The sequence below is a fragment of the Lytechinus pictus genome, chromosome 17 (assembly GCF_037042905.1).
Source record: "Lytechinus pictus isolate F3 Inbred chromosome 17, Lp3.0, whole genome shotgun sequence".
NCBI lineage: Eukaryota > Metazoa > Echinodermata > Echinoidea > Temnopleuroida > Toxopneustidae > Lytechinus > Lytechinus pictus.
Genome location: NC_087261.1, coordinates 1,458,979 through 1,475,264, shown reverse-complemented (window position 1 = coordinate 1,475,264; position 16,286 = coordinate 1,458,979). Strand labels below are relative to the sequence as shown.

Below are 16,286 nucleotides of genomic sequence, written 5' to 3'. Positions count from 1 at the left end.
ACGTTTTCTTCAATTGCCCCTTCCCTTTGGAATAAGCTACCTTTCTTATATTCATAATGCCAAATCTGTGAATCAGATCAAAACCTACCTGTTTAATAGATGATTCACAGTTGTGGGTCAGTCAAATTGAGGTGCACACCAGTTTTGATTCGATTTCTAGTATAGTTGCATTAGCTGTGTCATTTTTAAAAATTTTAATCCCAAGTACAATCCATAAACAGAACACAGTGCGCTTAGAAACACCAGTAGTAAGCGCATTATAAATGTTATGTATTATTATTATTATAATTACGACAACGGCTCCTCTGCTAATTTCTCTTGAGATATAAGGAGAGGGTTAGAGTTATGATAGGGGTTTTTGGTGCAAAATCATGTGAGAGTTAAAATTAACTTCATGGTAAGGTTTGAAGAATGGGTTTATGTTTGGCTTGATGGTTCCAGCAGGAGCAATATTACCACCACAGGAGCAAATGTCATGCGGGATGTCATGGAACTAGAAATACCACTGATTTCAGCACTAAACTAGAGAAACCATCTAAATCATGGGATAATTGACATTGGACCAATCTCACCATTTTGTACGACAGCCCCCTGCAGCATAGAAATGTTTCTAAGTTGCATTATGGTTTCCATAATTTGTTTCAACTTCAGTCGCGGCTATTTAATTTGCTTACATCCAATCATGAGTTCCCGCTTTGCATTGAAAAAAAATATGTGCAATATTTGCATGCTGAAAACATATTTGACTTATAATTATTCATAAAACGCTTTATTGTAATAACTTGCCAATAGATGTTTGATCTTACTCTTATATCAGTCCCCCATTTTTTTTCTTCCAAAACCGTGTACAAAAATGTAAAAATGACCATATGATTGTGATTATTTTGCATGGTCAGCCCCCCCGCCCCACTTTGAAAACCATTCCGCGGCCCCTGCATCCTATGATTTTTTTTCTAAAAAAAATATAATCTCACCACTGTTTGAGGGGAAGATGCTCTGGACATAAGACCTCCTTTCATAAACCCTCTGATATCATCAAAATCTATTGGAAAAAGAAATAAGATTAAAATCAATCTTTGGCAAAGTGTCTGCTCACTTTAATTGGTAGCTTGAGATCTAGGCCTGTAAACATGTACTGTAACAAACTGCAGAGAAAAAAAATCAGTAGGCCTATCCCTTTGTTAATGGGGATTACAAAAAAGTGGTAATGTTATTTCTTCTGCCGAGAAAATAATATATTTTGCCTATCAATCCAAAATAATAGTTTAGAGATAATGATAATTATTATACTTTTATATGGCATTAAACATGTATTTATCTGACACCTCTATCAAGCGGTCTAAAATAATTTAGCAGAATTACCCTGGCTTTAACGGAGGAGTCATTACATGCTCTGCAATTTATAGAATAAATTCCTGTCAGGTACCTGTTAAAAATTGCACCTCACTGGGGTAGAGTGCAACACAATATGGATAATGTTCTTGCTCAACCAATGACCCTATGGTTAGAAGAAGTGAGTCAGAACCACTTTACACATGTTTCCAATGCTGAACAATGAATATCTTTAGAAATTATAGATAATTATCAGATCCAAATGTTTGTAGGAATTCTGAATCATCTATCATCCCTAGAACACCCCATGTATCCCAAACCAAGTCAGAACCACATCACGAATGATTTTAAAAGCCAAGCAATACATATATATTTTTATATAAATATATTTGTTTATAGAAATTCATAGCTTAATCACCTGAACCAAATGTAGGTGGGCATTCGGAAGCATCAATCATCCCCAGAACACCCCCACGTATCCTAACCAAGTCAGAACCAAATCATGAATTATTTTAATAGCCTAGCAATACAGTACATATATATTTTTATATAAATATATATTTTTTATAGAAATCATTGCTATTCACCTGAACCAAAGGTAGGTGGGCATTCTGATGCATCTATCATTCCTAGAACACCCCATGTATCCCAACCAAGGTAATACACATGTCCACTAGCAAGAAGGCTATCAGGTGAAAAAAAGAGATAAATGAAAATACCAAGAGATCATCATAACCCCATAAAGGTCGGGAGGGGGGAGTGTCATCGCCATCCCACCCTCCCCCCTTATGACATTAAAGGCAAACTTGATAACAAGTCAAACTTGATAAGAAGTCATCAAATAATTTTGGGATATTTGGTAATTATAACTTCATATATTACAGGGTGACCACAAGTGACTTAGGTTCCGAAAACTGTTCTCCAAGCGGACCCTGTTATTGATAATGTTATAATTGATAGAAGAATCAAAGGATTTGGGTTTCTGTTAGACCTTAGAAAAATCAGGCCATTCTGATTGACACTTAGTTTAAATCAAAATTCTTCTTTCAATATTAAAGCATGCAAATCTAATTAGAAACCACCGGGGGGGGGGGGGGGTTTGACAAGGATTCAAGTATGACATAGAGTCACACTTAAATGCTGACGCGTATATGATATGCAACGTACAATCTTATTGATCAATACGCAGGAATGCGCATCCTCTTGGCATGATCTGACCAATGAGGTGATGTCTTCTATACCATACACAACTGGGAATTTAAGTGCGACTCAAAGTCATACTTAAATCTTTGTGAAATATCCCCCTGGAGCAGTAATGAAGAAGGTAGCATGAACTCTATTGAATCATACATTGTACAGAGAAAAGTAATCAGAAATCAGTTTACAAAAGAAAATTGGAACATGGTTAACAACCCTCGAAAGAAATAGGTATACCTACTAACGAAAAACAGGGTAGGATCACAATACTTACGTCTTTCCAGCTTGTTCCAGTAGTTTAGAGAGTTGGTCCTTTGAATATTGGTAGGATGTCTCCCAAACCTGTTTGTAGCACTCAAAGAGACTGGTAATCATTTCTTCTGGCTTGAAAGAGTCATCTGCTGAAGGATTGTCTGTATTCATCTATAAAGGAAGAATATCATTGACAGGATGGTAAACATACAGACCAATCTTTATTGGTTGGGTTACTTGAGACATGTCTTGACAAAGGGATTGTATGTTTGGAGTTTTGTGTTTGTCTCTGATGTTAATGTTCAGAGGACCGTTTTATAAAGCAACTTTTGTAACTTTGCCATTATGACAACTACCATCTTAACAGGGCTTAGCAGCCAATCATAACAAAGGTTCCATGATAGTTGCCATAATGGCAAAGTTACAACAGTTTATTTTCATTTGTCCAAAATCCACATGATCTAATTGCCACTTTGTCCACTCATCATTTCGTCTAATAACCAGTTGGTCCAATAGCCATTTAGTCCATATACCATTTGGTCTATAAATCAGACTAAGTGTTAATTGGGAAAAATGAATGAAAATAAAACAAATATTAGACCAAATGGTTATGAGACGGATGGAAGGAATGGCATTAGACTAAATGAAGGTAGACCATGTGGCGAGTGGACGAGTTGGCCGTGGACGAATTGACAATATACCCTTACAACAGTTGCAAGTCCTTTATGAAACAGGCCCCTGGTCTTGGCATCTGTTTTGAAGGGTGATGTATCTTGTCTCAACATCAGCGAAACACTGAAAAGAGCCTTAGCTTGAAGAGTCAATCTCTGCTTTGAGAGCTCAATCAGTGAGTTGGCTGTATTGAGACATGTCTTGAGAAAAGGATTGTATGTCTGGAGTCTCATGTCAGTCTCATACTAATGTTTTGATCTCAGTCTCTGTCTTGATAAGAAATGCCTTGAGTGAATGCCAAGCAGCGGTGAGACACTGAAGAAAACCCTTCACTTGCTCATCTCTACTGTTTATATCTATAGTTATATTGATTTCAATCAGCTTGCAAAATGAAAATGAAATTGGATCTGAGAAATCAAAATGCCTTTCGTTTCCATCTTCTGAAGTTATGTCAGACATGAACCAGCAAAAGAGTACAGTGCATCAGAAATAAAAAATACTGTTTCACCTTTTCATCCTTTTCTTGTGAGGATTGACCAAGCTGTGAAAGTGCAGTGAGGAAACAGGTCTCCAGTATTAACTTTGTAGCTCCGCCTCCTTTCATTCTTGAAGAACCTGTGATGGCTTCTGGCTAAAATGAATAATATTAACAATACATAATAATAATAATAATAATAATAATCATCATAATAATAATAATAACAATAATAATACTACTACTAATAATAATAATAATTCTTATTCACCAAGGGAAGCCACTTCAGCTGTAAGCTGTTCTCACAGCAGGCCCTTTATAATATATGTTATTATAACCTTTCTCCATTCTTATACATCGAGCGCTTGACAAGGCAGAAGGTCCCATTTTCATAAGTCTTTGGTATGACTCAGTCAGGGATTGAACCCCAACCTCCTGCTCATAAGGCGAGCGCTCTACCACTGAGCCACCATGTCCGGTCCATAGAAATGGTATAGTGCATCTTACTTCGATGCTCAAGGCACTTTAGAGCAAATTAAAGAAGGAAGCAAATGTACATTGCAAATTCAAACTATGCCAGGATATCCTTCACTGCACGGGTGGTTGTGTGTCAAAAAGCACCATTATACAGGTCCGTCCTCAGGTTGCCCCTGGAGATGGTTGCTGATGTCTGGATTTTCAAACCCAGAGGAAGAGAATAGACCAGTTCGTAGTTACTTCATGGACAATTTTGGTCAAATGACCTTTCATTTCTTCATTATGATAGGCAGATTTCAAAGCAAGATATTATGTAAGCTTGCCTTACATAGCAGGATGAAGAAATTGAATAGACCAGGTGACTAGAATAGCACACCAATGAACACTTTATGAAGGTATTTGTTGCATTCCTACTTTGAATGCATATCATAGCATGTTACACAATGTACTTGGCAAACTGTGAAATACCAGTCGTTCATGGATGCATTGTTGTTTTTTGTGGATGTAAATGAAAACCACAATTCAAAAGAATATATGAATAATCAAGACATCAAAGTTGGTGCTTATCTCATTAGATTTTAAACCACCATGTCACTTTAGTACAAATGACCTTCCTCTGATCATGCGTATAATCTTTTGATCATGCGCAGAAAGGAACTACGAACTGGCTTATTCCACAGTGTTTGCCCCCGATAAGCAATGGCCTGTTCCCCCCATGATTTCTTTGAAACTGGAAAATTTGTGATATTCCAAGCAGAAAACTGGACATTCTAAGCAATTTTAAAATCAGAAACAGGGGGAGTAACTTACTATCTAATAACTGATGCGAGTGCGAAGCTCAAGCCAAAAATTTTGTGGTTTTCTTACCTAAATTGTATGATGTTTTAGGTCAACTTCAAAAAGGGTATTTCATTTCGAAAAAGGGCACATTACGCTTTGAAAAAAGGCCATTTTCAATTTTGAAAAAAAATCCAACAGGGAATTATTGGGGTTGGGGCAATATTGGCAGTTGAAGATCTGTGATGGTTAGTAGTAAGATTTATTGTAAGTAGGGAAATTCTAATGACAGTATGAAAGATCAAAAGAAGGATTTTGAAGACAAGCGGTCCATATAAATTTTCAAGATAGGGGTGATGTTACAGGATTAAGTTACAATATGCGTACCTGCATTTCATAACTTCTCTAGTTTCCTAGTTTATTCTTCATCTAATGAGATACATACAAGTATTGCACCCTGCTCATAAAGAGTCATTTCTATTTTCTATTCATGAGAGGAATATTTTGCAGTTACAAATAATAAATACCAAATTATCAACTGAAAGAAATAGTGAAAGGGATTCTTAGAATTTATTTTAAGGGATTTAAACTATCTGTTCATACACCACTGAAAAGATTCATCTGATTAGTGTTTATACATAAGAAACATTCTTTTTTCACAATCACAAAAATTTACCTTTTTTTTTGGGGGGGGGGGAGGTTAAAAGCCTTCACTTGGGAGGCTTCGTCAGACCTTTGTCGTATCTGGAGAAGTAGCTGAGGGAGTAATCGGGGCCCTGTTGCATAAAAGTTACCATTATGGTAACTTTGCCATGCAATGGTAATTTGCATGGAATCCTTGATTCTGATTGGCTGCTGATCATCGTTACAATGGTGATTACCATTGGATGGCAAAGTTATGGTAATGGTAACTTTTATGCAATGAGGCCCAGTCCATACTGTTCTTATCCACAATGGCAAGGACGTCATCTAGGTAAAGCTTCCAGAGTCTAGGTTTCATGTCATCTGGAGCAGTATTAATGGCTTCCTGTTTTCAATGAAACTATGAAATGATACGTAATCTCTCCTCATTTGGTCCCATTCTAATGCTTTGTTGTGCTGCCCTAGCAACAAAACCAGCAACAACATAAGTCTGACAAAGCTTGCAACCTCGCCAGTGAAAGCCTACCAAAAAACGGTAGATTTTTATGATTGTGGAAAAAAGAACACTACCTCATTTTCATATTCTCTGCAATAGATATTTGCATAATAAACAAAACATCTATCTTTGTCAATGAGCAATATATTACTAGATCACTAGAACTTACCCCTACAATTGGATTAAAAATATACCCCTGGCCATTTTTCTCCAAAAGCTTTAAACGTTCAGTTACTGAAAAAAAACAATGATAGAGTGAAGTCAAATGTATGATTTTTAAATATAACTAGAACATACAAATTATGAAAAAATCAGTTTGGATGTGCAAAAATGTGCACATTTCAATTACTTGAGGTACATAACAGTGCTTGGTGGTAGACACTTATCAATAAAATACTTTAATCTCAGGCTGGATTCTGATAATAACAGTGACTTTAAAGATGACATCAAATCACAAAGTTGTAGTTCATCATTAAGTCCTATTTCATTTTCTGTTTAAAAGTAGAAAGATGGTCTGTAATTATTTGTAACAACAGTTCTTTTCATGAGCAACAAGGATTAGTTCAATGCTTGCAATGATTAAAAAAAATCTATAATTATTCACATTGAGCAGCAAACTATTTATTTTTTATTTGGGACTTAATTGTTTCATCATATTCACATAAAAGCATTAAACACTGCATGCACTACTACTGTCAAATCCTTTAATACTCACGTCTTTCTTTCAAGGAGCGCATTTCTAAAGTGGTGTCAAAGCCTAATAGACTGCTTGGTATTATAAGAAGAACTTTTGTACATTTGGATAAGACCTCTATTAAGCTTTTGTTTAAGGGTATTATTCGCCCAATCTTAGAGTATGGCCAGGCTGCGTGGTCACCGCATAAGCTGGGTGAGCAGAGGCGGTTAGAGAGTGTCCAACGTAGAGCTACTAAATTGATCCCAGGAATTAAGCACCTATCATACTCTGAACGTCTTCGCCTCCTGAAATTGCATCACTCAGTCAGACATAAAAGAGGTGACATGATTGACGTGTACAAATATCTGCATGGTTACTATGATACAAGTTCTGAGCTTTTCTGTCTGAGAAATGGTGGTAAAACACGTGGTCATTCCTTAAAGCTAGAGAAAAGATATTCACGTCTTGATGTACGCAAGTTTTTCTTTGCTAAACCAAGTGATAGATGTGTGGAACAGTCTCCCAGAACATGTGGTTACTGCTTTTTCGGTGATTGCATTTAAAAATAGACTGGATAAGCATTCGGAGAAGATTGCCTATGATTTTGAGTGATTTTCGATTCTCGTGTGTTTTCATGGATTTTTTGCTGTCTTACAATACCCCTGCCATCCCTCCCTGCCAACATAAGTAGCGCATCTAATTTTGTCTGAAGGAAAGCAGCAATAGACATTCTACTTTGATCGATGAACAGGCTTAGTCCTACAACATCGTTGGAGTAAACTAAACTAAACTAAACAAACTAAGGAACCAAACCAACGCTGTCAGCTAACATCCTAACAACCTTAGTGCAACTCCCTGAATTAATTGATCACTTTTCAACCATAACTCAAAGTTATGACAACATGGGATCAAGTGACAATATAAAGTAGATAAATAAAACTAGGAATTTGTAGAAACCAAAATGATTTTCATATGAGATGTATTTCAGAAAGTCTTAAAAATAAATAAAATCAAATAAAAACACCAAAAAGCTTACATATTTTTCAAACAGTAAAGAAGAATAATATGAAAAATATGAAAGGACGAATACTTCAGGTAAAGATTTATAATTATAAGTTTAGGAGAGTTAGACAGGCAAAGACAGGACAAGCCAAAGTTCAACTGAACTGAATTAAACTGAAATCATACAAAACAAAATGAGAAAAAATAGTTACAAAACAAATGAAGTAAAATCAAATAAATTAATGAAATTGGTAATCACCTGATAAGAGTGACTGATCCCAACCTTCTATAGCCTTATCACTGACCATGTGTAAAGTATTAAACCCTAGTAGGACTGGTAGGAATGTTTCTAGGTGAGACATGCAATAGTGCAACTGGCCTGCTATAAATGGAGCCTGAATGAAACAAAAATAGAAATGAAGAAGAAATCAAACAAGATTTGGGTGAGTATAAAGTAAAGAACAAGGGTAAACAAATAAGGCAACTTGTCAAAGCCTGTGACATGTCTTTGAGATGTGCAATAACACAGAAATGAACAATAAATCAAACAAAAGTTGGGCGAGTATGTAATTGATTTTATGAGAACAAGGATAAGCAAAAAAGGCAACCTGTTCCACATATTTTAGAAGGAATCCCACGATATTAGCCTCCTTGAAGTCCACATTGCTTTGTCTTTACTGCAATGATTTGTAATGAAAATATTCCTGCAGGAAAGACGTGGCTCTGATGTTTGACCAGATGCCTAAAGGCGACCGCGCACCTTACAACTGGTCTGCGACCTGATTTCAGAATTAAACATATAGTAGAATTTGATGCTAATATTGAGACTTGGAATATCTTACTCTGTAATGTTCTAAATCATCGTACAAATACCTATGTTCAAATCTGTGACTATGCTATCATCCTGCTTAGAATAAAAGCGAATTTAATATCTAGTCGTATTGACGTCACAGCAGTCGTACGATTTGAAACTTATTTGGCCTTTACTCCAAAATAAAAGCTTGCAATCTTTCAAAATGGTTATATTAGTATTTTTGCAATTAATTTTAACCTCAAATAAAATAATATTTTCCATTCACATTTTCAGAAAATGAGCACAATGCGATTTGTTCTAAAATCGGATCGCGAACAGTCGTAAGGTGTGCGGTGGCCTTAAGGACATGAGGATAAGAGGAAAAAGATGCCACAAGTCAGCCCCTGCAGTGAGTCTGCAGGAATAAAGCAATGCAGTTTTGTAGAAAGCCCCTTAGGACCATTGTCCGTGATGGTGGAATTTCAAATGAAGCATGCTGGCAAGTGTGGTGGGCACTGGAAGTAATCACCTTGTTATTGTGGGCTAATATTGGATCTGCACCCGATTACAACAAGTCTCTTATACACCACTATCAACCTGCACGCACACTGCGATCATCCCAATCTAGTCTCTTACATATTCCACTATCTAAAAAATCCTAGGGGCGATCGAGCCTTTGCTCATGCCGGACCAGCCCTGTGGAATTCACTACCACAGGAGCTGAAGAACTCAAACTCTGCAACATCCTTTAAGGGCAACCTAAAATTGCATTTGTTCACCAGCAGGTACTATAGGTTTGAAGACAGACATTTTTCCTCGTTTGTAATTTACCCTTTCTTGTACTTCTCTTTAATAGTTCTCTTTACTTTTATGTACATTTAAGCGCCTTGAGCATTTAATCAAAATGGAAAAGACGCTATATAAATCATATGCATTATTATTATTAATATGATGGCTAGGAATAGGTAGTGCACTGAATAAAAAATAGTTTTCTCTGAGTAAGACTATGTATGCCTTTCAAAAGATAATTATTGTCGGTAATGGGGGTATTTCAAGTGCACAGCAGAGGCAAATTAGTTGCTGAAAGCAATTGCCTTGTCGCCTTGGGCTAATACAGTGTATAATGGCTAGGACCAGTTAGTGCACTGAACTAAAGAGTACACTCTCATCTCAATAAGACAATTAAGCCTTATAAGAACTAAATTTATCAAAAGGAAAGGGGTCAAAACTATAAAACTAGTGCTTTGAAGTGTTCCCCCATTTTGGAATTTCTATTACAGTCATACCAAGAGCTAAATGCCTCCTATTGATAATCAGCATACTTACTGAAAGTCCGCAAGAAATTCCGATAAAAAGAACCTTCTTCTTTCCTTCAGAGACCTGCAAATCATATGAAATACAACACAAGTACATTACATGTGAAGGATTGATATAAGCTGGTACTTTCCCTACTATTCTAGCTATGCGAATTTGATTACATAAATGAACCATGGTAAAATGACTTAGCAGCCAATCAAAAGCAAGGATTACATAGTGAATTAATTTATTCAAAACCGAATAAAAATCATACACATGGATCAACATAATGATAAAGAAATTTACACCGGTTCAAATTAAAAAATAAATGACTTTTAGGATAAAACTATACAGATTTATAAGCAGACTACATAATTAGGTTACACTAGAAATACCCTGGGACTAATACCAGGTCAATATTTAAGACATAGAGGTTTCTTTACGATATAGGATTAATCTTGAAGTGCCTTTCAGCCAAGAGAAACAACTATTGCCTCTCATACCAGTCCATATTTTCATACTATTGCCTCTAATGCCAGTGCATATATACATGTAGTACTGACTCTCAGTCTCATATCATATCTGTTAATGCTTTATTCTGACCTTGATGAGCTCATCCTGACCTGCTGCTGGGCTATCTTCAAATGCTTCAACAGAATGTGTCAATGCCCTTTTGCCCCCGGCGATGATGTAATCAAAGCATTCGGGGAATCCCCTTTCCTGTAGCAAGCTGTTCATCTTGGTCTGCATTAAAATAATGAAATATAGCGAATCTGCTAACTCCAGTTCTTCAACAACCAGGAGTAAAAAATCTTGAAAATTTGATTAATTTATCAAAATATACATGTAGATTGATGGGAATTATAAGGCATTTTGAATTCTTCTAAACATGAAACATTCAAAGCCTTTTTGCAAAAAATATTGTAGGTATGGATTGAATGTATGATACTCAAGACATTGAGGTGTCAGCGCAAGGATAATCTTCTTCTTTTTTTTGGGGGGGGGAGGGGGGAAGGGGAATCTTTGTTACGTCCCCCCCCCCCCCCCCCCCACTTACAAAAGATAACCCTTTGTGCTGAAACTCATGCAAGACATTGAGATTTTTTCCTCTTACTTTCCCTGCTTTGTTGATTAATCAATTACAGGTAACTTTGCCTATATGTAAGTCAAATTTTTGCAAACCACCAAAATCTGTTTGTCATAATCAGAGGAACTCCTGCTAAAAGAGGTATATAACACATGTTTTTAATAATCCGGTCTTGATAACTGATTCATCTTGGGTGTATATTTGAGTAATGGAAGGTTGAATTTGATAATAATAATATAGTTTATTTAGCAGGGACAATAACAGACAATAATAATATAGTTCTTGTATAGCGCACATCACATTATGACATAACGCCCCTATACGCTTCCAAAAGACTTCCCCTGGCTCTACCTCCGCAGCCTTTTATAGCGCAGAGGCATTTCAAGGAATAAATTCCTGCCAGATACCCATTCACCTCACCTGGGTTGAGTGCAGCACAACATGGATGGATTTCTTGCCGAAGAAAATTATGCCATGGCTGGGATTTGAACCTGCAACCCTCTATTTCAAAACTAATCCACTGGGCCACAACACTCCACACAGGCCTGTTCATTCTAAATGCCATATGATATAGCCATGCCAAGTACCAGAAATTACAATCAATCATACATATGCATCTTATCATCGGCTACCCGACAGAAAAGCTACTAAATAATCTATTCGCTGATGCAATACTTCTTTTTCAACTTACAGAAATGAAAAAGGCAAGTCTTCCCGACGTTCCACAGCCACTAAGGATAATAGCATTATCAGAAGAATCCTGTATGGAGAAAGTAAAAACCCAAATAAGAAGTGCCATCTTTAGAGTAAAAAAAAATTATCATATTATGAAAAAAACATCACATGAGGTCCTTGACATTTATTATCAGTAGAAACTAAAACGTGTTTAGTTTCCTAATAACAAATTAGCAATATAGTGTTATCACGAGTCAAAGACAAATCAAAACAAGCAAAAATGACTATAAAAGTAATATCAGCCACTGTGTCATAAATTTGCTCTAGATCAAATAGAAAGCGAAACATTTCCATATTGTACTGACAACTCTGCCAAATAAAAATTAATTGGTCTTGTAAAACAAACATCAGTGGCAACCTTACTTAAAGACTGCTTTTGAAAACAAACTTATTACATTTATGGCATTCATTATATTGCTCTCTATAACAAATTACCTTAATAAAGTCGGTTGCATGTTTGGACACCTCACTGAGCTTCTCTACAAAATCCTTGCAAAATAATGTCTGCAGTAATAACAGAAATATAAAATGTTAAAAACAAGTTTATAGAAAAGTTCAAGAAACAAGTAACAGAAATTGAAATTAGGGGTGGTGGCAGGGTATTTCAGCTTGTGGGCACAGTTGTGGTTGTGTGTGGGGGGGGGGGGGGAATTGCATTTGAAATGAAAGAAAATTGGTAGGCCTCCACTGAAACCTCTTCAGAGACATTTTATTCACCCACTTCCTTCCACAGCATGGTGACCATTTTGTTTTTTAGCACAAACACACACAGAAGTGGCCCTTCGGCATCCCCTCCCCTCAAATGGTAAAACCTGGACCCCCATTCGGTAGGTTGGTCACAACCTGCCTCCTGAAATACCCCTTTGTTTTCTAAAAGTACAAAAATTGTGAGATTAAAAATTGAAAAAAAAAAATTGAAATTTTAAAGTCAAAGCTTCATCATTCTGCAGGAATCCCACACATCATCTCTGCCTTATTTATCCATCCATTTCAATATAAACAAAACACAATGGGAAATGCAAGAAACCTACTGTACAAGATCCTTTTTAGAGAGAGAAATGATGAAATGAAAAGCATTCATGATGTCTTTATACCCCCCCCCCCATTTCTGGCAGATTATGGGATCATTCTCCTGTATATCAAACACATTAAAAAGAATACGTACCTGATAATTCTGCCAGCCACTGAATATTTCCTCTTCACATGCATGCAGTATGTCAATGATTTCTAACACAAGACACAAAGACAAATGGTACAGATTTTTAATCAATTGGATTTTAAGTATGAGAATCAACACGACAGCATGAACACGGATGGATCCAATATTTCAGATATGTGGAATACAGATAATTTACAAAATACATTTAGAAAAATAGAAATTAGAAACAAACATAAAAGGGGCATTTCAAGTTCAGCAAATACCAAAACAGACATACTTTTCAAAAATTCAATTCATCTGATTCTACCTTTTTTACCCATCGATTAAATGCTGTCAGGGGCAGTGCCAGCGTATTTTGATGGGGGCGGGGGAGGGGGGGGGGCCTAAAAGGGACATTTTATTGTGTGTGTCAATGAATTGAATATTTCTTTCTTTTTTTATATTCTTCTTCCTCTTTCTTACTCTTTAATATATTTCCTTTACATTATGAAGGAATGGTCACCCCCACCCCCTTCCACCCACTCTTAAGCCCAGCCCATGCATGCCGCCTGATCAGATATATAATTGCTTCCCTATAAAACTCAAACTTCTTTCACAATCACCTGGAATGCTGGCAGTATCGATGTTCTTACTCTTAGTGTTGCTCAGCTCTGTTATTCGTTGTTCTTGCTTCAAACGTCTCATGGCTGTGGATTGGTCTTCCATCTTTGGCAGTTTTCCATATCACAACCTAAACATTAGTCATTTTTTTTAATTAGAAAAATTATTAACGTAATCAAATTAAACATGACATAATCCAACCCTTGCATATAAGCCTGTCAACAAACTAATTACAAAATGACAAAATTCACCCTTAAATGCACCTGTCAACAAGGTTTTTGGGAGGGTTCAATACTATCATTGATATCAAATATAGCCTTCTAACAGACTGACTAAAAACTTGCATCCTTTTTATTTCAGATTCTTTTTTATAGTTTCATCTCTATGCTTAAATCCTCACATATTAAACCAAAATCATAAATTAATCTACATGAATGTAGTTGCCGTAACCACTTATTTTATTAGATTTTCTGTGGTTAATTGCCAGTTTTGCCACTATATTATAGTAGATGAGTTGAGTTTATAAACTTAACCATAATAATGAAGTCTAAGTGATTACAATCAAAATTGTCCATACAAATAAGCACACGTTCAAAGTGTGTCTAAAGTTATTTAACCATATCAGAAGTTTGTTTTGTTACCAACTCTGAGTCAACAAACATCAAAATACATGTACCACATTAAACATATATTAAAAAGCCATTATTGCATATAAAATCATCAACAGTGAATGTGAATACCTGTTTATAAAGGCTACATACAAATAAAGCCTCCATTTGACATTAGATGACACTACTTGAAGTTCAATAGAAAAGCAAGTACTGGTATAGAAATAACCAGTAATCAATATTTCATTACAAACAATTCAAAATTTTAATCCAATAATAAATGTAGTATTACTCAAAAAGTTGTTGTAAAGAAATAACTAGTTTTCAATACTTCAGTACGGAAAATTTAAAATTTATAAAAGCATGAAGTATTAACATATTAATTCCTAAAAGTTGCTGTGTTGCCTACAAAAGCGTTTAAATTTGAACTTGATTTGATGTGTGTCATCAATATTTCGTTACAAAAAAATTTACAATTTCATTCCAATAATAAATGCATGTAGTATTAACAGTATTTCAAAGAGTAACCAGTATACAAACAATGCATGCAGCCGAGTGTGTTAGTGGAAATGCAGACCACGCAAGGTTTCTTTAGATATGTGCATGAGCTGCTGGCGGCGAGTGCCCAGTGTGCACCATCTGAAGAAACCGAGCTTTCTCTGAATTTACTTTTACGCACCACAGAGTAAGTGCATTATTTGTTTTATAAAACAGCAACACAGAAACAAATTCTTAAAAAGTTACAGTACAGTTTTTTTGGACTTCTCTCGGGACTTCTACCACACTGGTCTGCTTGAGCATGCAATGTCAATTTTCGTTGCGCACCTTTTGCACTGCCGTGCATGCACAAAAAAAGTTGGATGTCATGTGATGCGTATTGGCCAATCGAGATGCTTGAAATAATACACCTATTTCATAATTATTAATATTTCAGTACGAAAAATTAAAAATGTCATTCCAATTATAAAAGCAGGAAGTATTTTCATAGTAATTGAAAGAGTTACTGTATGTATTGCCTCCAAAAGGGATGCAGGACAGTGTTCATTTCATGGCAAAAGACCTGAAATCTTGCTTGTGATGCTTATTATTAAGCTGATTCCTCAGCAATTTCACAATTTCTTTCAAAATCTAACTTAATCTAAGTTTGGCAATTTTTGTTTTTTTTTAGATCTAGAGTTAGACACTTGGGTGGTCATTTTATTGGACTCTCAACAAACTTGTTTTGAAACCTTTCCAACATTTTGTACATCTCATAATTTTACAAGATGACAATATTAGTATTACGCAGTACTAGCTCTCGATCGACTTTTTTTAGTAGGCCTAGATCTAGTCCCAGTAAACCTGGCACTTGGTGATCTTGATCTCTATTTTTAATACTTGCACTGCAGCTAAAACAAGAACAGTGTTTAGTAACACTGTTGTTCTTGTTTTAGCTGCAAGTAGAGACATTTCTGACTCTGAGGAATATAAAGCCCCGGAGACGCCAGGCCCGGGACTTGTTTGGGCTGCCAGGCCACGCGCGCGCGCTGCAGCCAGCAGTGTGAGTGGTCCCCAGTAAAGATCTTTGCTAGGCAGATTACAAATAGTAATACAAGTACATGTAAAACTTGTCTTACTTAATTAATGCCCAGCTCTATCCGTGTATTCTTAATCTTAAGCCACCATGTCTACCAAAGAAATATTCACTTACTTCGATGACACCGACTGGAAATCGCCTCATAGGAACAAGTTCTACAGAAACAACTGTGTAAAATGGTTGTAGAACTAGTCTTAGAAGGGGAAGCATCGACCGCGTCTTCTTCCTCAACTCGAACAGTGTATACAAGCAAAGTACAAGCCAGCGCAGGGCCGCCAGCGAAATTATTTTTCCCACTGAGTTCTGGACCAACATATGAATATTCATGACTTGCGTCTTCGGATTAAGAGTACGCATGTGCGTGGACTTGGCCACGGGCCACGACCAGTGCCACCAGTGCCGCGCCGGTCGTAAGCATTCACGTTGCTCAGAAT

The 16,286-nt window shown here is 36.3% G+C and overlaps 1 protein-coding gene across 1 annotated transcript in view; it reads right to left on the bottom strand.

Annotated features, from left to right (window-relative positions):
* The window catches only part of LOC129280495 (glucokinase regulatory protein-like), a 24,601-nt gene extending 8,315 nt beyond the window's left edge, over positions 1 to 16,286 (bottom strand). Inside the window, exons 1-13 of the mRNA XM_064111895.1 lie at positions 15,967 to 16,286; positions 13,671 to 13,798; positions 13,075 to 13,136; positions 12,345 to 12,413; positions 11,866 to 11,934; positions 10,691 to 10,831; positions 10,118 to 10,171; positions 8,258 to 8,393; positions 6,490 to 6,554; positions 3,962 to 4,084; positions 2,804 to 2,952; positions 1,920 to 2,017; positions 975 to 1,042 (exon numbers count right to left, since the gene is read on the bottom strand). Coding sequence (XP_063967965.1) covers positions 975 to 1,042; positions 1,920 to 2,017; positions 2,804 to 2,952; positions 3,962 to 4,084; positions 6,490 to 6,554; positions 8,258 to 8,393; positions 10,118 to 10,171; positions 10,691 to 10,831; positions 11,866 to 11,934; positions 12,345 to 12,413; positions 13,075 to 13,136; positions 13,671 to 13,773 — 1,137 coding nt within the window. The 5' untranslated portion in view covers positions 13,774 to 13,798; positions 15,967 to 16,286. The remainder of the gene's footprint in view (positions 1 to 974; positions 1,043 to 1,919; positions 2,018 to 2,803; positions 2,953 to 3,961; positions 4,085 to 6,489; positions 6,555 to 8,257; positions 8,394 to 10,117; positions 10,172 to 10,690; positions 10,832 to 11,865; positions 11,935 to 12,344; positions 12,414 to 13,074; positions 13,137 to 13,670; positions 13,799 to 15,966) is intronic.